Here is a 24344-nt window from a genome sequence, read left to right as displayed (position 1 = left end):
ACATGTTTGAAATTATTTTATCTCTTTCAGATTGTTCTGTTTTTTCAAATTCTTAAGAAGCCATACCTCCTGTTTTTTGTGTCTGCTTACTGTCTTTTATACTGCATTGTTTTCTCATGTAATTTGTAGTTTTTGATTGTGTGTCCCTCTTCTGCAAGGTTTTTTTTTTTTTTAATGGGTACATATTAAAAAATCTCAGGTGTTTTATGGTGTGTGGAAGTAAGAATTGCTCATGAGGAATACCTAGAGTTTTGATTTCTCACAGAGATATTTTTTTTGCCTCCTGTCCAAAGCCTCAGGAAGAATAGGCTTCACTTTCCTGGACCAGTGGACAGTGATTTTATAAATATCCTTTTCACTAAGAGAGCAACCCTTCTAAGCTTCTAGGTTCACTTTCAGCTTCCTACCTCTGTAACTGTATCAGCATTAAATTTCCAGCCTTTTGCCTTTATATATGTATTTTAGATATAGATCTAAATATCTTTCCAAACAGCTTTCTGTCAGCTTTTAGATTACACCAGCTATAAATCACTGATTAAGACTTTTTCTTTGCTTACTTTTTAAACTGAACTGTATATTTGAAACTTTATTTATTTTCTATATTTTATCAAGCATTTTATGTGTTTATTGCATTTTATCTAGAGAATGTAAAAAGTTTTAAAAACTTTATCTTGTGTTTCTAGAAACCTGTGCTAATTTATTTTTATTTTATGTTTTACTACTTGTCTTATTCTACAGTAAGGGTTTGGAAGCTAGATACCCTATTTTTAATGTAACTGGTTGTTATGTTAATGTTTTTCATGAACATTTAAAAACATTTATTTATTTTAGCAAAATTAATAAGAAAATAAAAATTTTTTAAAAGATTTTATTTATTTGGGACACCTGGGTGGCTCAGTCGGTTAGGCCGCTGCCTTCAGCTCAGGTCATGATCCCAGAGTCTGGGGATCGAGTCCCGCATCCCGCTCCTTGCTCGGCAGGGAGCCTGCTTCTCTCTCTGCCTCTGCCTGCTTGTGCGCTCTCTCTCTGTCTCTCTCTCTGATAAATAAATAAAGAAAATCTTAAAAAAAAAAAGATTTTCTTTATTTATTTGAGAGAGAGAGAGGGATAGTATAGAGGGAAAGGGAGAGGGAGAAGCAGACTTCCCACTAAGCAGAGAGCCTGATGCAGGACTTGATCCCAGGAACGTGAGATCGTGACCTGAGCTGAAGGCAGATGCTTAACCCACTGAACCATCCACGCACCCAAGAAAATAAATTTTTAATTCCTCATTATGGAAAATAGTGCTTATTCCCTTCATGTTCTGTATCCTAGTAATCATTAGTATAGTAATCTGAAGTTATATACTTCATTTTTACTTTTTCTGTTTTCCTTCTGTTACACTAACATTTAAGAATCTTATTCACAACATTTTTAGTGTGTTCTCCACTGTATAGAAAACTAATTCTTTTCATTTTTACCCTTAATTTCCTCACTCCTGGGTTCTTAGTTTCATTTTTCCATTTTCTGGAACATTGGTTTGATTAATTTATTTGGAAAAGATGGCTAAGTAGTATATTTACTTAGTTCTTAGATATCTAGGAGTATCTTTTGCCTTTATAAGTAAGCAACAGTTTACTTGGATATAAAATTCTTGGGACATTGTATTTGGTAGGTGAAAGCTAGTTGTGGTAATGAGATCCAAAATTACAGATCAAATGAGACAGAAATTTAGTTCTCCATAACCAATACTTGTTATGTAACAGTGACCCATGTAGGCTTGATAAATGACTTCCTACAAGGCCATCCAGGCTGGCAGTGCCATCTCTGTCATCACACCATTTGACTTCCATCTCTGGATGCCAAGGTTGGCAGTGTGTTTTAGCCACTGGGAAGGAGGTAAGAGGCGTCCACAGCAAGCAGATGTACCTATAAAATGATCCATTGCATACATCACTTCTATTCACATTTTGTTGCCTCAGATTTGGCATATAATCACATCTAATCTCAAGGGAGTCTGGGTTATGTAGATTCTAGCCTGACAATAGTCATATGCCTAGTTTAGAACTCAAATTCTATCTCTAAAAGGAAGAGGGAAGAATGGATAGAATACTGGAAGATAGATGTCTCAACCACAGACATCCAGAAAATTTGCACTCAAATTTTGTTTCAGTCCTTATTTTTTCCTCCTTTTTGTATGTATTCATTTTATATCAAGGTTATTACTCTTGTATTTGTGGAAAATCTGTTTTTTTTAAAGTTTCGATATTGCCTTTTAAATCTGTGTATCATATTTTTTGTACTTTTTCAATTTTTAAACTTACCCTTCCTTTTAATTCATATATTTTATATTCTAACACATAGATTTATTCTAATTATATTCTAACACATAGAACACATTGATTTCTTCTCTTATATTGGCTTAACCATTATTACATCAAACTATCTTTAGCTTTTCATTATTACTCTTTGCCTATTCTCATTAACAATTTCTTACGGCTGAAAAGTTTTTATACTGCCACAAGGAAGCTTATAGAAGATACTGCTATAGGAGCTTAAGGGAAATAGAGGTAGTATTGGTAGTGACAGCTTTCTAAACTGGATGTAGAAATACTCAGAGTGCCCTTCCCTAGAGTGAATGTAAATTAAACCACTGTGTGTTTTAGCAAAGAGAATCCTAGAAAAGTAGCTGGGGTCATTGATTAAAGAAGAGATAACTAGCTGCCACACTTTCTATGATGGGATTTTATATTCCTTCTAGTAGAAGTTATCTTTGGTTTATTTGTGTAGGATTTTAGAGGTAGCTTTGATGTGTAATTACTTTAAGTCAGTTTGATTGTTACCTAGAAAATGAGAGGAAGATAACTCACTTGTTAATATTGCTTTTCAAGGAAGAAATTCAGAAAATATATTTTTGGAGAAGTTAAAGGAAGACAGTATTCCTGGCCCTCGCTCTGTTGGCAGTATTAAAATCAGCTTTACCCCTAGAGTATTTCCAACTGCTCTCCGAGAATCACAAGTAGCAGAAGAAGAAGAGGTAGATATGCTTGTTGTTAGTTACAGTGATCACAAATGAAAATGCTTTATTTTTTATTTCATCTATTACTGTTACACTTGCCACATAATTTATCAAATACATCATTTGCATATTAGATTTGTAAACTTGTGTTTTGGTAAGGGATCCATATGTGTTTGGTGAGGGATTTGGACATTTTTGTTAATATATTTTTACAACTAATTATTATTATCATCAGGTATTTCTAATGTGACTTTCTAGAATATCTCTCATTCATTTATAAATTCCTGGGCCCTGGAATTTTGAATGTTATATCTTTAGTTATATAAGCACTAAGAACTGCTTTTTTTTTTACTACAAGATATCAGTTGTCGCCTCTCACAATTGAAAAGTTGTGGAAGTAATCGAAGATCCTTAAGACATGACAATTTATAAATATTAACTATTTGGGGAGCACCTGGGTGGCTCAGTCAGTTAAGTGACTGCCTTCGGCTCAAGTCATGATCTTGGGGTCCAAGGATTGAGCCCTGAATAAGGCTCTCTATTCAACAGGGAGTCTGCTTCTCTCTCTCCCTCTATAATCTCTCTCTCTCTCGCTCTCTCTCAAATAAATAAAATCTTTAAAAAATATTAACTATTTTCTTATTATTGAATAATAAATTCTGAATTTTATTATTTGTAAAATTATATCTAGAACTATAAAATTATAATTATTTAAGTCATTTATATTTTTCATTATAGAAAAGCAAATATATTATAAACAAGAAAAGTAAAATAATAATCACATGAACTCCCAGAAATCTGTGTGAAATTTGGATTTGAAATTTTTATACATCTGATCTTTACCAGTTAGTAATGTTAAACTGAAAAGGCTAAAAACTGGAAGTTTAAAATCACATTATCAAATAGTATATTAGTTTACTCGGGCTGCTATAACAAAATACCTTGGACTGGGTGGCTTAAACAACAGACATTTCTCAAAGTTCTGGAGGCTGGAAATTCCAAGATCAGGTACAGGGAGTGGAGGAATGAGAGTTGTGCTCTGGTCTTTCCCTCTTCTTAGAAGGACACTAATCTCATCATGGGGACCCCAACTTCATGGCCTCATCTAAATCAAATTACCTCCCAAAAGTCCTGCTTCTAAACACCATCACATTGGGATTAGGGCTTTATCATATGAATTTTGGGAGATACAAACATTCAGTCCGTAACAAATAGTATTCCTTCTCATGGTAGAAGCTGAGAAATCTCAAAGTAGCTGTTAATAAAAATAAAACTTTTGTGTCCTTCATTAGACTTTATCCTCTGATTTCAGTGGTTACACAAACAAGCAGAGGCACGAAGAGCACTGAATACTGATATTCCTGAACTTTCTGATTTAAAAGAAGAAGAAAAGAACCCAGAATGGCTGAAGGACAAAGGAAAGTAAGTTGCTTGAACTCAGGCTATGAGGTTTATAATAAATTAGGTATACATTAGTACTTACTACATCTTCAAGGTATCTTCATATATGTACCTGTGTGAGTGTGTGTTGTTGGGCAAAGATAATGCAAATAAATAAGTTAGGCAGGGCTTCCTTATTTAAAAAGTCAGATCATATAACAAGGCTCATATTTATATTTGTTTTTGTATTTAAATGTCACAGAAATGGAATATATGACATCTTTTGGTGTACTTATTAAAATCCCTTTTATTTTTTTATATATATATATTTTTAAATTTTATTTGTTTTTTTGACAGAGAGAGAGAGAGATCACAAGTAGGCTGAGAGGCAGGCAGAGAGAGAGGGGGAAACAGGCTCCCCACTGAGCAGAGAGCCTGATGCAGGGCTTGATGCAGGGCTCAATCCCAGGACCCTGAGATCATGACCCGAGCCGAAGGCAGAGGTTTAACTCACTGAGCCATCCAAGCGCCCCTTAAAATCCAAATCACTTACATTTAGCATAAATTCTTCCTAATCTCTCTCTCAGAAATGTGTTTTTTAGGGGCATCTGGGTGGCTCAGTCAGTTGAGTTTCCGAATCTTGATTTGGGCTCTGATCATGAACTCAGGGCTGTGAGATGGAACCGTGTGTTGGGCTCCTCCTATGAAGTCTGTTTAAGATTCTTTTTCTTCTTCTCCCTGTACTCCTCCTTACTTAAAAACAAACAAACAAACAAAAACAACAAAATCACAATTCCCTCTCTTAAAAAAAAAGAAATATGTTTTTTAGAAATTAGAGTTTCTTTGATTATTCGTTTCCATCTTCAAAAGATTACCAAATTATCTTATAAATTATCATTTTATATGCAGGAAATCCTTTCATTTATTTACTTGTTGCTCTGTGTGAATATTTTATACAATTATTTTTTTTAAAGATTTTATTTATTTATGTGATAGAGAGAGAGAGAGATCATAAGTAGGCAGAGAGACAGGTAGAGATTGGTGGGGGTTGGGGAAACAGGCTCCCTGTTGAGCAGAGAGCCCGATGTGGGGCTTGATCCCAGGACCCTGAGATCATGACCTGAGCCGAAGGCAGAGTCTTAACCCATTGAGCCACCCAGGTGCCCCTATTTTATACAATTATTAAAAACAGTGAATTTTGATACATTATGAATGGCAATTTGAATTCATATTTTGAGGCCTTTGTAGATGCCTATCTTTAGGTTTTCATTATTATTAATGAAACTATCTTTAAACTATCTTTAGCTTTTCATTATTACTCTTTGCCTATTCTCATTAGATGTTACTTGTTATATTTCATTATATAGGCTTTTATATTATATTTCTATTGTTGCCATAACAATCTACCATAAACTTAGTGGCTTAAAATATCACAATTTATTATCTTAAAGTTTTAGAAGTCAGAAGCTCAAGATGGGTTTCACTGGGCTAAAATCAAAGTATCAGTTGTGTTCCTTCTAGAGCCTGTAGGGAAGAATCTGTTTTCTTTTGTTTTCTAGTTTGTAGGCTGCCTACCTTCCTTGGCTTCTGGCTGCCAGCCATCAATTGCATCACTCCGACCTCTGCTTCCATAATCCCATCTCCTTCTCTGATCCTGACTCTCCCACTTCCCTCTTTCTTTTGTAAGGATCCCTGTGATTATATTAGTCTCATTTGCATAATCTCCCGCCTCAAGACCTTAATTTAGCACAGCCAGGAATCCTTCCTATCCTGTTAGGTGACACCATTGTAGGTTCTGAGGATTAGGTTCTGAGGATTAGGATATGGACATCTTTTGGGGGAGGGAAGTTTTCTATTACCTGTCTACCACAAGTCTATATTTTTCTTTTCTTATCTTTCCTCTGTTCTTTCTTGGGCTTTTCTCCTGTCTGTTACACCAGGGATTGATATGTCGGTTTGAGCTGAAGGGTCAGTTTTTCTGAAGGTCAGAGGCCTGGGCCTGACAGGTTGATTTCTCTTACTTCCAACATTAAAGCCCTATATGATCCTTCCTTCTCTTTCTTCCCTTCCTCTCCATTTACTCAACCATTAAATAAACCTCTATTGATTTTGTAATTTACCAGACTATAGTCTAGGCTCTGAGCTACAAGGATCAGTGGAAGAGAGAGATATACACACAAATAGTTATAAAATACTGTGTGGGAAGTACAATACATAGAAAATAACAAGGTAAAATGAGAAGGGGGGGCATCTGGGTGGCTCAGTGGGTTAAGCCTCTGCCTTCGGCTCGGGTCATGGTCTCGGGGTCCTGGGATCGAGCCCCACATCGGGCTTTCTGCTCAGCGGGGAGCCTGCTTCCTCCTCTCTCTGCCTGCCTCTGTGCCTACTTGTGATCTGTCTGTCAAATAAAAATTAAAAAAATAAAAAAAATGAGAAGAGGGTACTTACTTTTAAAGGGAGGAAGGTAGGTTCAGAAAAAGCTTCAAAGAGAATATAGCACCTGAGCTCCTCTTAATGATAAGTAGGAGTTTCAAGAGAAAAGGAAAGAAAGGCATTCATTTCAAGTAGTGAGATAATGTGAACAAAAGCTCAAAAGACAAGAAATAGTGTGGACAGGAACTATGTGTGGTTTATTTTTTACTAAAACATAAAATTTGAGGCTATGAGTAATGACAACTGAACCTAGAGAAATCACCAGGGGCCTCATTTACTTGGTTAAGATTCTTTTTTAAAATTTATTTTTTAACTCGAGTATAATTAACACATAGTGTTATATTAGTTTCAGGTGTACAGTATAACTATTCAACATTTCTATATGTTACTCAGTGCTCATCACAATAAGATTATTTTTAATCACCATCTATTTCACCCACCTGCCCTACCCACCTCTCCTCTGGCAGCTACCAGTTTGTTCACTGTATTTAAGAATCTACCTTTTTTTAAGATTTTATTTTGTACTTTGAGGGGGGAAAATGTTGCAGAAAACATGGCGAAGGCCTTAAGCTGCCTTTACTAGAGATGTTGTTGTAGGGGTGAAGAGGAGGGCAATTTGAGAAATATTTAAGGGGTAAAATAGGCAGAACTCCTTGTTTGATTTTTGGGGAGTAAGATGAAGGAGTCCCCAGTTTCTAGCTTGAATGATTGATTGCATGATGCCACCAGCTAAATTAGAGAGTACAAGACGAGGGGCTAGTCAGGAGAAAATGGGGGTTAAGTTCAGTTTTTAATATGTTGAGTTTAGGATGCCTCTGGGCCAGTCTGGGTGACACTGTCCAGCAAGTCTGAACCTAGAGGAGAAGCCAACACTATGGAAATAGATTTGGAGGTTATCAGCATTTATATTGTAGTTCAATTTATAAAAGTGAAAAAGGAGCTGAGATAGGCAGAGTGTGTAGACCAGGAAAGTAGTGGCCTGAGGAGAGACACTCCATGAGCTACCAACGTTTGAAGATTTTGCAAAAGAAGGTAGTACACAAAATACTCCCAGAAGCCAATGGAGTAGAACTTCTAAAGAATTTTTGTTTTGTGTTGTTTCCTTAAGAATATAAAAGATTGGATAGCTTTGGAGACAAGAGAAAGAAGAAATGATTGAAATCTCTCAGAGCAGAGTGGAGAAAATTGGGTGAAAAGCCAAGAATGGATGGATTGTCTTGGTTTTGTTTTCCTTTTCCTCTTTTTAAAAGTTGCATTCATTTTTAAATTTTATAATAACAAATATTTTGGGGGGAAGAAATTTACACAGCACATATTAAATGAAAGTCTCTCTTTTTCACCCATTCTTCTTGGCCAACTGCTTGCCCTGCCCTCGAGCTCTAACATTCTAACTCATTTCTTTAATTGCATTTGCTTATCTCTAAACTGCCGTTGTTGGCATCACAGTTAATATGTTCGTAACTTGTGATGGTTTACAAGAGCTTTTGTGTATTTATATTATCTCATTAATTCCTCATAACTATAGTTGGGTAGGACCTACTCCTTTTGCACTATTTAACAAATGCTTATTGAGAAACTAGCAGCTGTACACAAAATAGCTCACTTAATTCCTATAACAGTGTGACTAGTTGGATATTATTGTTTTTATCCTCTTCTTACAAACATGGAAAACAAGGGTAGAGAGGCTAAGAAAATATGGCTAAGGTGATGATTAATGAGTAAAACCAGGATTCAATTCCAGGTCAGTATGATTAAAAGCCTGTATTCTAACTACTGCTGTATACTTTTCACAGATGAATAAATCTACTTCCTGTCCCTTCATTCCAATTGTGAAGGCAGTCTAAGTGGTTTGGTTATGAATTGCTCCTCCTTGCAATCTGAGAATGCTGAAGTGAGCAAAGCTGACTGGGCTGTCCTGTTGGATTGATTACTTTGCTCTAGAAAATGTTGACAGATTGACTTGGAATAGATAGAGATACTTCATTTTCTGAAATTGGAGGAAAGAAAGTGAAGACAAGTATGGATCTAGATAAGAGAAGTTGGTGAATACTGTTGGCCCTGCCAGGTTGGAGAACATGAATTTATAGAGATGTCAGTACAGCTGTGTGATTTAGTATTTTGAATTCAAGAATAGATCTATGGGCCAGAGTGAGAGTTTTAACTGACAAGTACAGTAAAAGACTAGTAGTGCAAGGGACCAGATTGCTCATGGTAAAATAGCTCAGATGTTTATCCATGAAGTCCAGGATGAGTTAGAAAGGAAGAAACGCCATGAGGGACACATTGGACTAAGAGAAAATGGAGCAATTAAGAAGTTAAAGGGTATTGTAAGGTTGAAGATTAAAGGGAAATTTGGTAGACTAGAAATTTCTGATTAGTGGCTGGAATTCTAGAGTTTGATATTTCTAAGGTAGTGTAGTTCAAGTGATGACGGAGGCCAATATGTGATCCTGGGAGTGGGTAGCAAAAGTATTGTTGAAAGAAAGATATGCTGAGTTAAGAAGTGCTATGTATTTCAAGAATAAATTGATAAATGGGTCATTTACATAATAGAATCCTCGAGTCATGGCAGAAGATGAGATAGAGACGGATGCTGGGAACCAGGTTTCAAAGTCCTGAATGAATATGAGAAGAGTTATTTTAAAAAGCCAGTAGATGACAGTGACTAGAAGGCTATAGGGCAAAGATGTTAGTAGTTCCAAAGGATAAGGACAAAGAGAGCCTAGACAATGCCCGTCCCACCCCCTTAAGTCCCTGATGTGGGGAGTTGAGGGAGGGGTATTTAGTGGAGAGAGTGGTAGAGATTAATACTGCCTTCAGGGCAGAGCCAGGTTTATTTTAGAAAGGATTTTGTGGAAAAGTTGAGGCTTTAAGGAGGGACTGGGAGGTGGAGTCTTATTATGGTAGAACTAAGAATAAGAAAGTACAAAAGAGGAGCACCTGCCTGGCTCAGCTGGTAGAGCAGGGACTCTTGATTTCAGGATCTTGAGTTCAAGCTCCACAGTGGGAATGGGGATTACTTAAAAAAAAAAAAAAGTGCAAAGGAGTAGAGTGGGATAGGAGTAGGAAAGTCCAAGAACATGAGGACAAGGGAGAAGTGTGCTTTTAGATCGGCACTCAAAATAACACAGTTAATTGACATGGGGAGACAGTCTTTTGGTACAGGTGCTATGATGCTGGGACGGGCTAAAGGTTCTAGGCAGTGTTGGTGTGGACTTATTTCTGATACACTAAAGATGTGATTTGGATTTAGGAGTAGAAAGTGCTGGGTGCACATGGGTGGCTCTGTCAGGTAAGCATCTGCCTTCAGCTCAGGTCATGATCCCGGGGTCCTGGGATCAAGCTCCACTTTGGACTCCCTGCCCAGTGACGTCTGCTTCTCCCTCTGCCCCTCCACTTCCTTGTGCTTGCTCTCCCTCTTTCATATAAATAAATAAGATCTTAAAAAAAAAATTAGGGCAGATAAGATTGTTGAGCCTGGGTTGGAATTTTGACTGACAAGTGCGGCAAAAGTGTGTGTGTGTGTGCGTGCGCGCGCGCGTGTGCATGCACACGTGTGTGTTAAAATTAAAATTAAAACATAGAAGTAAAATTGACTGCTGGCAAAAACAACGAATTGGCAGCAACCCTAGTGCAAAAGTAGACTTTGAAGCTGTCAAACATGGTAGATTGTCATTACTTTGTCTCTTTTGCTTACATATACTTTTGCCTTACTACCTCCAATTAGATAGAAAAAGAAAGAGAAGCCACATAAGAGGACCAGAGAAAGAGAGTTGAAAATGAGGAGAGTTGGAAGAAAACTTAGTAACTAATAACACTGAGAGAAATAGATCAAAGTATGGTTAATCATAGCTCCAAGTACAAATAGATGAAAGGTATGACTTGTTAGAATTGTATCCTCACTAGCAATGTAATGCAGTACAAAAGATAGAAATAGACTTAATAGAACTGATTCAGAAGTAGTGTGTTGAATTTAAGCCAAAGGATGAAATACTTTAATCTACAGAGACTTTGTTTCATGACAGCCTTCTATATTCACACAGGTGAAAATAGTCCAATATAGCATGGTAAGTAGTCTTGCTATGCTAAAACCCATGGGACACTTGTTTCACAGAAGAGTAGAGGTGGGAAAACCTTTCAAAAGACCAATAGCTTTTTCATTTTCCTCTGCCTACCCTTCCACTGCTGTGTCTTAGTTTTAAATGCCAAATCTCTACCTTTTGGGAAAATACATAAGCTTAGGCAATTTTATTTGCTCATGAGTACATTTTATCTTTTCCAGTTAACCTTAGTACCAGATAGCTTTTTACTGAGAACATCTCATATAAAACAGAGTCGAGATGCTCTAATTTAGATATATGCATGGTATGATGTTATTTAACAGGCTTACATGACTCAGAATCTGTAAATAACTTTAATAGCTACCCTTCTAGATGCTTGTAATCATATAAAGTAAATGGACCATTGTTCTGTGTCACTGACATTGCTCTGTGCTTGATTTTTAGCATAAGTTTTTTTGGACTTTGTCTTAACTTTAGACTTAAATCCCTTCTTTTCTCACCCTAGGGCCACTTGAGTCCCTTCTGCATACCTCCCTCTACAACAAAGTCTAATGTTACCTAGGAGAGAATTGAGGATATATTACTCTACAATCTAGCTCCCAGCATCATATTCCTATTATTATATAAAATAATTGTCTACCCTAGTTCTTAGTTGGAACTTTTCTTCCTTTCCTTTGTATGTGGGGCTTGAACTCACAACACTGAGCTGTAAGGCCTGAGCTGCAATCAAGAGTTGGATGCTTAACCGGCTGAGCCACCTAGGCGTCCCCTGAATTTTCTTTTTATTCTTTTGGCCTAAGTGCCAGATTTTATATCCTGCCTAGTACTCCAGTCCTTTTAAGATGAGGATCTGCTTTGGTTTTGCTTTATCTTTTGCTACCAGGCTAATTCTACTTCTGAACCCCAGCTTTGTTTATAGGACCCTGCTGACAGACTAACCTACTCTGCCAGTCTATATTTCTGCTTGTTTTTTGTGTATGTTCTGTGTTTGGATTCTCTCTCCCTATCTGGACGTCTTTTTACTTTGTTTTGGACTTATTTTTAATAAAGATTTTTATTTATTTATTTGACAGAGAGAGATCACAAGTTGGCAGAGAGACAGGCAGAGAGAGAGAGGAAGGGAAGCAGGCTCCCCACTGAGCAGAGAGCCTGATACGGGGCTTGATCCCAGGACCCTGGAATCATAACCTGAGCCTAAGGCAGCAGCTTTAACCCACTGAGCCACCCAGGTGCCCCATGTTTTGGACTTTTTTATGCTGATTATTGACGATCTTCTCCCAATACAGTATACAATTCTACTTGCCAAATTGAATTTCTTTCTAATTCTTAGGTTTGGGTCCATGCCTTGGCAAGAGCTATGAAGGGTTAGCCTACCACAGTTTCATGGATATGGGGGAGAAGACAGGAAGGAGACTCATGGGGCAGAGACTAAGGGCTATTTTTCAAGGCACATCAAACAGTGTGAGCTTTATGTTGGTTCCCTTTGCTGCTCAAGTCCTACAAGGTCAGTGCAAAGGCAGGCCCAGGTTTGAACCACAGAATACCATATTTAAGGAAAACTTTTTTTTTTTTACTTTTACTTTTACTTATTTGAGACACAGAGAGAGTGCACGTGTGTGAGAGCAGGGGTGGGGAAGGTGGGAGGAGTGGAGCATGAGGGAGAGGGACCAGGAGGCTCTTTGCTGAGCAGGAGCCTGACGTGAAACTCAATTCCAGGACCCCAAGATCATGACCTGAGCTGAAATCAAGTCAGATGCTTAACTGACTGAGCCACCCGGATGCCCCCAAGGAACACAATTTTTAATAAGAGGATTATAAGCAAGCATGTCTAACCTTTGCCCCACAAGGAGATACTATCTTTTTTTCATACTGAACAACAAATAAATCTGTTCTTTGCCCCAGAGGAAGACACTATCTCTATTTTCCAAGGCTGTGTGCTATACAAACATCTTTGAAATGATTGTCCCAATTAAAAGCTGATTCTGCATCTGATTTAAGACATGCACGAACATAAGATTCCCATGGAGACTCATCCCCCAACAGCCCTTTGCACCTGCATACTTTCAGGACAGGTTTGCCAAATCTGCTTTGCTCTGCTGCATTTTAAAGACTCTGTTTCTGGAGATAAGACAGTTTTCTTATACCACTACCTTTTGCCTGATTTAAAGACGTTTAGAATCCATATTCTAAGATGACTTCTTTGAGGTAATTACCATTTTGTTCAGTTGCTTGTTTGTATGCATTTTATAGCCCATAATATTCTGTTGCAATAGGCCTTTTATGGCCTAACTTGTCATTTTGTTCAGTATGTAGTTTCCTCTTCCTGTATTCATAGTGAGTGCTAAATTGTACTGCTTGTGTGCCTTCACTAAGGTGTGCTGCTACTCAGCTTTAGAAGCTCTCAGGATACCCAAGAATGGGGTGCCTGGGTGGCTCAGTGGGTTAAAGCCTCTGCCTTCGGCTAGGGTCATGATCCCAGAGTCCTGGGATCGAGCCCTGCATCGGGCTCTCTGCTCAGCGGGGAGCCTGTTTTCTTCTCTCTCTCTCTGCCTGCATCTCTGCCTACTTGTGATCTCTGTCTGTCAAATAAATAAATAAATAAAATCTTAAAAAAAAAAAAAGTCACCCAAGAATGTTTTTTAGCTGAATGATGAGATGCTGAAAGAGACAAGGACTTTTAAAGTCCTTTCAGGGGCGGGTGGCTGTTACAGTTCTTACTGCTCACACAACAGAGCAGTTCTGCCTTCTCTTGGAATTTGTGTTGCTCCTGCCCCTATTGCTGTGTCTAGTCCCTACTACTACAGATTTCTCCTAGCTTTTTCCTGCCCTTTACTTCACTTCTCTCTATAGTGCTTCTTTCCTATCAGTCCTGCCTCTGGTTCTTCTTCCACCCTCAACTCTTGTACAAAATCTTTGGCCCTTTTGGCCATTGCGAATCAGCATGTTTCTTTTTCATAAGGGCACACCAATCAGTCATCATAAAAATGACAGGAATGTTTGCAGTTGTCTATGACTTTTTGGTTCTCACTGTATATACAGTTTAATAAATACTCAGTATGTGTTGAATTAATGAGTACTTTTGCATAAATCTTTTCAATGACGTTGCCTTGTTTGGAACATTAGGGTAGACTTCATGGTTATTAACCTCTCTATTTAAATTTGGTGTTCAAAGGTTACTGCCCTTTAGATACAGGTTTAATTTTTTTCCCCTTTCCTTTTGAAGTTTGGCTATTTCCAAGTTCAAAATCATTCTGAAAGCCCTTATGTAAATTCTTGGATGTTCGTAGTGGCATTGAACTTAAAAGAATGTAATGTTCCTTTGGATTTATGTTTTAATATGTATGATAAACATTAAAAATATTTTAATACTTCATATTTCTTGTTATTATGCCTTTTACAGTGGTTCTTTTAATAATGCTCTTTGTAAACTCTTTCCCTTAGAACCTGGGAGAATTTTTCTGACAAAACTGTTATATTATAAAACTGTAAATTTATATGAAAGATGAAAAATGGAAGCATTCTTCATTTATTTTTGAAAAGTTTTAAATTTTTTATGTTTTTATTTTTTTAGAGGGGGGAGGTGATGAGAGAGAAGAGAGGGTCTGAAGCAGGCTCCATGCCCAGTGTGGAGCCTGATGTGGGCTCAGTCTCAAAACCCTGAGATTATGACCTGAGCTGAAATCAAGACACTGACACCCAGGTGCCTCAAAAATGGAACTGTTCTTCAGATGTGTATGTCAATACAAGATTTGTACAGACATATAGACCAATGGAATAGATAGTCCAGAAATAGCCCTCCCTCCTATGATCAAATGTTTTTCAACAGTTATTCAATGTAGAAAGGATAGTCTTTTTAACACATGGTGGTGGGAAAGCTGGAAATTCATATAAAAAAGAGTGAAGTTGGGCCTTCTTACTACCTTATATAAAAATTAACTCAGAATATATCAAACACCTAAACATAAGAGCTAAAACTATAAAATTCTTGGAATAAAACACAGAGTGCATCGTGACATTGGATTTGGCAATTTTTCTTGGATGTGACATCAAAGGCATCAGGGAGCCTGGGTGGCTCAGTTGGTGAAGTGCCTGACTCTTGATTTTGGCTCAGGTTATGATCTCAGGATCATGAGTGGGACTCTGTACTCAGCAGGTAGTGTGCTTGAGATTTTTTCTTTCCCTCTCCCTCTGTCCTTCCCCTATCCCTGATCACATTCTCTCTCTCTCTCTTTCTCACTTTAAAAATTTTTAAAATCACAGACAACAGAAAAGTACTTTAATTGAAAAGCATCAAAATTAGAAACTTCTGTCAAGGAAGGGCACTATTAACAGAGTGAAAAGACAACCCATGGAATGGAGAGAAAATATTTTCAAATCATATATCTGATAAAGGGTTAATATCCAGACTACATATAAAGAACTTCTGTGGGGCCCCTGGGTGGTGTAGTTGGTTAAGCATCCCACTCTTGGTTTCAGCTCTGATCTGATCTCCGGATCGTGAGAGCAAACCCCTTGGCGGCTCCTTGCTCAGCAGAGTCTGCACGGGTTTCTCTCTCCATCTCCCTCTGGCCCCTCCCTCAAACAAGTAAATCTTTAAAAAAAAAAAAAGAAAAAAAAAGAACTTCTGAACTCAACAGCTAGAAATCAAACAACCTTTTTAAAAAGTAGGCAAAGAAAATAAATAAAAATAAAAATTAGGCAAAGGGCTTAAATAAACACTTCTCTAAAGAAGATATATACAAATGGCAAAAACACATGAAAAGATGTTGAATACCACTAATTATTTAGAAAATGCAAATCCAAATCGCAATGGGATACTACTTTACACACATTACAGTGGCTGTTCTAAAAAAAACAAACCAGAAATAAGAAGTGTTGGTGAGGATATGGAAAAATTAGAACCGTCGAACATTGTTGGTGGGAATGGAAGATGGTACACAGTATGAAGGCTCCTTAAAAAATTAAAAATAGAATTACCATGTCATCCAGCAATCCCACTTCAGGGTGTATACACAAAGGAATTGAAATCAGGGACACAAACAGGTATGTGTACACCCCTGTTCATGGTAGCATTATCCATAATAGCCAGGAGGTGGAAGCAACCCAGGTGCTCATTGATGGGTATTTTGGTAAACAAAATGTGGTATATCCATACAATAGAATATTATTCAGCCTTTTAAAAGGAAGAAACTCTTGTTATACACTACAGCATGGATGAGCCTTGGAGACATTATGCTAAGTGAAATATGCCAGTTACAAAAGGACAAATACTGCATGATTCCACTTACGTAAGGTACCTAGACCAGTCAAATTCATAGAACAGAAAATAGAATGGTGGTTGTCAAAGATAGGAGGGAATGGGGAGTTAATGTTTAAATGGGTACAGAGTTTCAGTTTCAGAAGATGAAAAAGTTCTGGAGATGGGTATTAGTGATAGTTGACAACAATGTAAATGTACTTAATGCCACTATACATTTAGAAATGGTTAAAAATGGTAAATTTTGTTATATATATTTTATCACAAGTCTTAAAAAAGGCTGGTAGTAGACACTATTGGTTATCTGGCCAAAATGTATGGTCTCCCTTTATTCTCACTGGCTGAGACCCTATTTTGTTTAGGTATGTAGAACTTACCCTTGTGACTTAGATGGGGACCTTTCCCAAGTCCCAGGATAAATTCTGATTGACTTCAACAAATCAGGGTTGTTTTCCTTACACTGTTGGTGAGGTTTTTCTGTTTGTGTTGTTTTATTTTTAGCTAGATGAACAAAAATATGTACTGTAATGTTGTTTATACAAGCAAAGTATTGGGAAACAAAAACTCTAAATGTCCATCGGTAGAAGGAGACTGGTTTCAAAAATCCTGGCACAAATTAGAGGTTTCTTTGTAAAAATAACAACAACAAAAACAACTTTGTAAAAATAGTATGTCTCCATTTCTTTTTTTCTTTTTTTTTTTTTTAAGATTTTATTTATTTATTTGACAGAGAGAAATCACAAGTAGACGGAGAGGCAGGCAGAGAGAGAGGAAGGGAAGTAGGCTCCCTGCTGAGCAGAGAGCCCCATGTGGGACTCGATCCCAGGACCCTGAGTTCATGACCTGAGCCGAAGGCAGCGGCTTAACCCACTGAGCCACCCAGGTGCCCCAAATAGTATGTCTCCATTTCTTAATACGAAAAGATGATCATATTGTTGAATTTTCAGAAGTGCCCCCAAACAGCAATTTGTAGTACTAAGGAATAAAGGTGGGGAGAGAAAGTTAGAGGGGGAGAGAGACTGAGGAAAAGAAGGAGAGACTTGGTGGTTTTATTAAGGCAAAATATTTTTTTAAGGGTTTGTTCTCTTGGTCAGTGAGATGGGAAAGGAGGTAAACCAGGAGATTTTTGGGAAAGGTTTTCTCACCCTCAAGGAGCGTATGTCAGACGAAACTATCCCATTTTCTTTGAATGAATATTGTGCTTGAATGAGGCACCTGAAATTATGCGGCCACCTTACATCCTATGAGGCAGATCAGATCAGCCCTAGGATGAAGTAGTTGCTGAGTACAGTAGAATGGAGAAATGAAAGGAACCTTAAGCCTTAGGATAACATCCTCAAGCTGGTGATTTCATTGGGCACAGAGACTTTCCATGGTCTGGACTTTTTAAATGTGAGGTAATTTATTTCCTTATTTGTTTAAACCAGTTTGAGTTGGAATTCTGTCCGTTACTTGCATTCAAAAATATCTTAGCTGATATGAGGCACTTCAGAAAAATAAACTGTTCCCAGAGAATTAGCTTTTCCAGTTTGTGCAGGTTATTTTATTTTATTTTTATTTATTTATTTGTTTTTTTTGTACAGGTTATTTTATTTTATTTTAAAGATTTTATTTATTTATTTGACAGACAGAGATTACAAGTAGGCAGAGAGGCAGGCAGAGAGAGAAAGGAGGAAGCAGGCTCCCTGCTGAGCAGAGAGCCCGATGTGGGGCTCCATCCCAGGACCCTGGGATCATGACCTGAGCTGAAGGCAGAGGCTTTAACCCACTGTGCCACCCTGGCGTCCCTGTACAGGTTATTTTAAACTTAAGTCAGGCTTAGGTTAGATGTCACAGTGGTGTCATCTTCCCTTTTACTAATGATGTACTGGGTGCTTTTACTTTTGATGTCATCATGTTCTAGAACTGTACAGTATGCAGTTCAATCAACTGGAAGTGAATACAAAGTGTTTTATGGTACATTTATATTTGGTATTTCCTATTTTCCTTATGTTTATGTGTTTTTCAAAATTCTAAGTATTATATATAAAAATAAACACTTTACATTTTAACTAAATCCTTTAACTGTGAACATCTATTTGAAGAGAATTTTGGAAGACTTGATCTATTAGATGCTTTTGTTTGCAAATAACCAAAAAAACCCAATTTAAATTGGCTCTATGTTAAAGGAATTTATTGGCTTATATAACTAAAAAAGCTAAAGGCATGTTGCATTTCAGGTAAAGCTTGATCCAGCAGCTTAACTGTATCACTAAGGACTCAGTTTCTATCTGCCTTTTTATTCTTTTCATAATTCCATATATCAGCTTTATTCTAGTGCTAGCTGTTCCCATGGTGTTAAACATGGTGACTAACAGTTTGGGCTGTGTGTTTTCTTCACTTGTATCCAGTAAGAGGAGTCTTTCCAACTTTCCATTCTCCAACTTTGGAAAGTGATAGGCTTCATTCTGAATTGACCAGTTTAGGTCATAAACCTCTCCGCAAGTCAGTCACTGTAGTTAGTTAACAGGGTAGAAATATGCTAACTGGTTAAACTACAGATGAGTACCCTCGGAGGTGGGGTCGAAGTCAGTCCCATTCAGATCTATTACATGCTGATGATGTATGTAGGGGAAAGATGGAGCTGGTGCAGCCTTGGAACGAAGTCTAATGTACAGGGAATAGAAAAGGAGGTAAGCCATCTCCTCTGCCACATACCATTAGATATTATTTCTGTGTTTCTATTTCAATATTACATTGTTTTCCTTTTCTCTTTTTGTCTTACTAGCAAACTGTTTGCAAAAGAAAACTACTTGGCAGCTATTAATGCATACAACTTAGCCATAAGACTAAATAACAAGATTCCACTATTGTATTTGAATCGGGCTGCTTGCCACCTAAAACTAAAAAACTTACACAAGGCTATTGAAGATTCTTCTAAGGTATATATATCTATTTATTTATATATGGTGCTTTAAAATTGTTATCCTCTTATTTATTGATTTAAATGATGCCTTTAATCTTTTTTTTTCAAATTTATATACTTGAATTGCAAGGATTTTAAGAGTCATCTTGTTAGTTACTTTTTTTTTAACTGAAAAAAGAGAATTTTTTGAATCAACACGAAACTGATGTTTTTTTGGAGACTTTAAGGCACTATATTGCCTTGGTGTGTATCAGTTGAAGTTCACAAGGAAATTAGTAAATGCTTGTCAGTTTGTGCTTACCCTTTATCTTATTAAAGTTTTGCAGACTTAAAGTTTGAAGGAAGAAAACTTGATTTTTTCTTATTATCACTGCGACCTGCGCAGTAGAAGGATAGCTCTACATTAATTTCCCAATTATCAGAATAAACCTAGTATATTCTAATTTTATTATTATTATCATGTCATTATCTTAAACTTCAGTTTTTTCTCTCTTTATTTTTTTCCCCACGTCAGAGTAATCTGTTTTAGGGGAAAATCATATGCAAAAATCTCTCATGTGGCTCCTTGAGATTGAAAATGTGAAGAAAATAACCATATCCTCCTGCTTTGATCTCATTAAGCTATTAAAGGATCTGACAGTATTTTTATGATCCAGTTTTCCTTTTACTAGCACCATTCTGTGCACAAATATTTATTGAATGAATGAATGGGATCACCCAATTTGAATGCAAAGACCTCCAATGTTTTTAATCACTCCTGCTAATAAAGATAAAGCTGTAAAGGTTTCAAATGATAAACCAAATCACCACTTTGGAGAAAAGCTATGCATCTGGTATAGGAACAATTGAACAATTCCTTAAGTTCAACACAAATACAAGTATTTGATAAATTTCTGTGCCAGTTAAGTCAAAAATTTTGGTGGGTGAGACTTGATGCTTTTTTAATTTTTTTTAAAGATTTTACTTATTTATTTGACAGATCACAAGTAGGCAGAGAGGCAGGCAGAGAGAGAGGAGGAAGCAGGCTCCCCACAGTGCAGAGAACCCAATGCGGGGCTTGATCCCAGGACCCTGAGATCATGACCTGAGCTGAAGGCAGAGGCTTTAACCCACTGAGCCACCCAGGCGCCCCTGATGCTTGTTTTAAAGTTAAGATTTTTATCATGTTTTTGCCCGAGTTTAAATTCCCTTATTTTATTCTGTAAGGCACTAGAGTTATTGACACCACCCGTTGCAGACAATGCTAATGGAAGAATGAAGGCATATATACGACGTGGGACAGCATTCTGTCAACTGGAATTATACATAGAAGGTAAGAAATTGATAGAAATGTTTTAAGTTCCTAGTTATACTCTGAAAAAAATCACTGGAGTTATTTAAGATCATAATTTTTTTAGGACTCCACTGTTTTATATTTTTAGCATTTAATATATTCTTTGCAGTTTATGTGATAAAAATGATTTTTAAGTATTTAAAAAATTTATTGTTGTAGAAGGCAGTTAAGACAAGATATGAACAAGTTTAGGTGTAGGAAAATGCTACAGTATCCAGACAACTTTTTTATGGAAAGATGTGTAATAAAGGATATAAATGAGTCACTTTAAGATATGATGGAAATTTAAAATGAACTACTTTGGTCATACAGACAGACACACAAGCTCAGAAACAACTGATCTATCACAGTGTATGATCATTGCTTATGTTTGTGAGACTGTACTAACTTTTGTTTCAGCTTCATGCGTATAGAAGCCATAACATTTATTTTTTATTGTTTTTCATTTTTAATGTATTTAGGTACTTTTTGCTTTTATTCATGTTGCTTCAAAAGCAAAATTTTGTAGTAGTTAGCGTTTTATCTTTAATGTTCTTCTTCCCATGCCTCCTTACCCAAAGGACCAGACAATTTTCCTTTATTCAAGACCTCGAGGCATATCCCTGATGATGCCTTACCAGGGAATGGGCTAGTCTATAAGTTTTTATTATTTCTGACTACATTTTTAAACTTGTTTCTGACATTTTTTAGGAGATTTTTTTAAACAAAGCATTCCAATTAGATTTATGTGCCCCACCCTTTATTTTTAGTCTCTTAACCAGCTTCATGAAGTTAAAAATTATCAGGACAGGAATGAAATAATATAAAGCATTCTTTTTTTTTATATTTTATTTATTTATTTGACAGACAGAGATCACAAGTAGGCAGAGAGGCAGGCAGAGAGAGAGGAGGAAGCAGGCTCCCCGCAGAGCAGAGAGCCTGATGTGGGGCTCGATCCCAGGGCCCTGGGATCATGACCTGAGCCGAAGGCAGAGGCTTTAACCCACTGAGCCACCCAAGTGCCCCAATATAAAGCATTCTTTAGAAATTGTAGCATCATAGACTTTTTGAGCTAAAAGTACTCTTCATTTTAAAGATGAGAAAATGGAGGCTTAGAGAAGTTAAGTGATTTACCTTAAGTGGCATGGCAAATAAGTAGCACTTAGAACTCAAGTCTTCTTACTCAAAGAAATTTTCCCACTCCTTATGTTGGTAAAAACTTAGACTCATTTATATTTATTTAACATACAGTCCACAATGCTTTCCTTTTAAATTAAGTTTCCTCAAAGGAATTCTGTATATATGACAACTATAGAAAAAAACACAAACTGTAGTCTATGAATTATATAAAGTATGAATTGAGACTACCAAAATTATTTTTTTAAATCTAGAATTTCTAAATAAGATGCCATTTATTACTTTCTCATTGAGGTAATAAAAATGTCTTTTTTATAGTGAGTTTTATTGAGTCTTTTCATGCTTTAATGAGCTTAAGCTGTCAGTTTATTTGTACTTGAACTTAAAATAACTGCTTCTGGGGTGCTTGGATGGCTCAGTTTGAAAAGTGGGCAACTCTTGATCTTGGGATCATGAGTTTGAGCCCCACATTGGGGGTAGAGATTAAATGCATTTAAAAAGCTTAAAAAACAAAAACAAAAACAAAACAACCCCAAAACTGCTTCTTACTGAATCCTGAATATAATGAGTATAATTATTCCTGAAATCACTGAAAAATTTCTGCAATCTTTTAAGAAATACTATATAGAGACATATTTGTGAAAACGATAATCTGATTTAAAATCTGATACTTGTCCTGAACCATGTTCTTAGAGGTTATTTTTATTAAAAAATATCATCTAGATAACACAAGGATTTATAAAATATTAATTTTACTGACCATCATTGCAATATAAATATAGGCCTCCAGGATTATGAAGCTGCACTTAAGATTGATCCATCCAATAAAATTGTACAAAATGATGCTGAGAAGATTCGGAAGATAATTCAAGGAACAGAACTAAAATCCTAATGACTGTTGAAGCAACTAGGTATTGTACTAGGTATTGTTTTAAGTTTTTCAAAAATAACTGGAGGCATTAGGAATCTTTGTAAATATTACGGCTGATTGTGCAGAATCACTTTTTTTTTCATTCTCTAGTTCTGTAGATGGAAAAATATTATAAATCTATAGAAAATGAAATGTTTGATTTGAATAGTTCTGAATGAGTAAATCAAACTAAGAATGATTTAATTCTTTGCTGCTTCAATACATGGATTAATTACATATATATTTTGTTGTTGTTGTTGTTGCTGTTACTAAAATCAGCTCACCCCTATAACTAACAAAATATTTCTTGGTGTGATGAGTACTAGGACATTACTGACTCATTTCTGACAAAGTAAAATTTGAAAATAGAAGACTATGTTATATTTTAAATTAAATGTACTACTTAATTGAATGACTGACCTTAGTATAATCAGTACTGATATTCACCTAGTATTCAAAGCACAAAACCTTTACTTCTCCATCCCACTGTGGGAGGGTAGACCAGTTCAACCTAGCAAAACAACTGTTTGGAAACGCCCCACCTTTTTTTTTTTAAAAGATCTTATTCATTTATTTGAGACAGTGAGAGAGGAAGAGCATGAGCAGCAGGGGGTAAGGGCAAAGGGAGAGGTTAGAAGCAGATTCTCTGCTGAGCAGGGAGCCCAACTCAGGACTTGATCCCAGAACTCTGGGATCATGTGAAGGCAGACACTCAACAAACTGAGCCACCCAGGCATCCTGTTTAAGAAGACCTTATTTTTGACTTTAGTTGTATGTAGTGTTTTCCAAAGCATGGATTATATTTCATAATATCGGGTGAAGGTAAGTTTTCTAATGAGATGTTTTCTAGTAGCTTCAAGCATAACAGGAGAAAGAAAAAGACAGCAAATGTTAACATAGAATGTTAAGATACTGGCATTGGATTGTACCACTGTTTGTGTTGTACCACAGCAATGAGGCAAGCATTAAGCAAAACCAGTACAGCTTCCCTTTTGTATATAGTAATTATCACAATTGTCTGATTATATTTAGAGGATTTTTAGAAATACAAAACACAATATTTAGGAATAAGTTTTTATAGTATTTGGTATTCTGATGTCATTCAAATGGACCATAAAACAGCTTCATTCTTCTTTTTTTTTAAACCAATATTTTTTTTGAATTTGTAAGGGTATCCTAGTTCAGCAACCTTGAGACTTACTTTTATAAAGCAACCTTAGATAAATTACATAGCAGCCTTGTCCAGTTAATAGACCTTCTAATAAGATACGATTGCTTTTTCTTATGGTTTGTTATTTTAAAAAATAAACATTACCAAAATAAAGATGGGTCTCCATGTGTGTCAAAAACCAGTTTGATATTCAAAATATGTTAACCAACCTAGTGTTTCTTCAGGCTCTTCCTATTACCATCCACCCACCCACCCCCCAAAAAAGAGTACAACCAAAAGCTACCCTAAGGACAGAAGATCTATCCTTAGTGGAAAAAAGGGATAGTGTTAACTAGTTATTTATTCATATTTTTGGCCCTATTTTCTAAATAAAGTCTTGGACTATATTTACTCAACAGACAAATTTGTATTCACAAAATACTTGACCTCTTTTGAGCAATCTCCTATTGATTGCAAGGGACTTTTTGTCTTAAGTTGAAGTAGTGATAGAGTTGAGATATTGCTACAACATTTCCTTTATGTTCTTTATGTCCTTTATGATGAAAACATACCTCCCAAACAATAGTGCTAATTATTACTAAGGCCCATGAATAAAAGATAAGAAAAAAATTCTTATGGTAGTCTCTTAGTTTTTTCATACTGTCAATTATTTGATTGAAATTAATTTCAAGATACTAAGTGGATAATAAGCTAAACATAGCTGTTACAGAAATGTAAACTGAAGGGATATTTAATCTCCCACTACTGTGTGATTGCCATACATAAATACAGAGTATACCT

At 36.4% G+C, this 24344-nt stretch overlaps 1 protein-coding gene across 1 annotated transcript in view; it reads left to right on the top strand.

Moving 5' to 3' along the window:
• DNAAF4 (dynein axonemal assembly factor 4) overlaps positions 1–23004 on the top strand; it is a 78203-nt gene extending 55199 nt beyond the window's left edge. Inside the window, exons 8-12 of the mRNA XM_032342633.1 lie at positions 2871–3016; positions 4311–4420; positions 18897–19050; positions 20241–20346; positions 22266–23004. Of these exons, the coding sequence (XP_032198524.1) occupies positions 2871–3016; positions 4311–4420; positions 18897–19050; positions 20241–20346; positions 22266–22375 (626 nt within the window). The 3' untranslated portion in view covers positions 22376–23004. The remainder of the gene's footprint in view (positions 1–2870; positions 3017–4310; positions 4421–18896; positions 19051–20240; positions 20347–22265) is intronic.
• The last annotated feature ends 1340 nt before the right edge of the window (positions 23005–24344 follow it).

The sequence above is a fragment of the Mustela erminea genome, chromosome 5 (assembly GCF_009829155.1).
Source record: "Mustela erminea isolate mMusErm1 chromosome 5, mMusErm1.Pri, whole genome shotgun sequence".
Classification (NCBI taxonomy): domain Eukaryota; kingdom Metazoa; phylum Chordata; class Mammalia; order Carnivora; family Mustelidae; genus Mustela; species Mustela erminea.
Note: the sequence above shows the minus strand (reverse complement) of the source record. Positions and strands in the feature narration are given on the sequence as shown.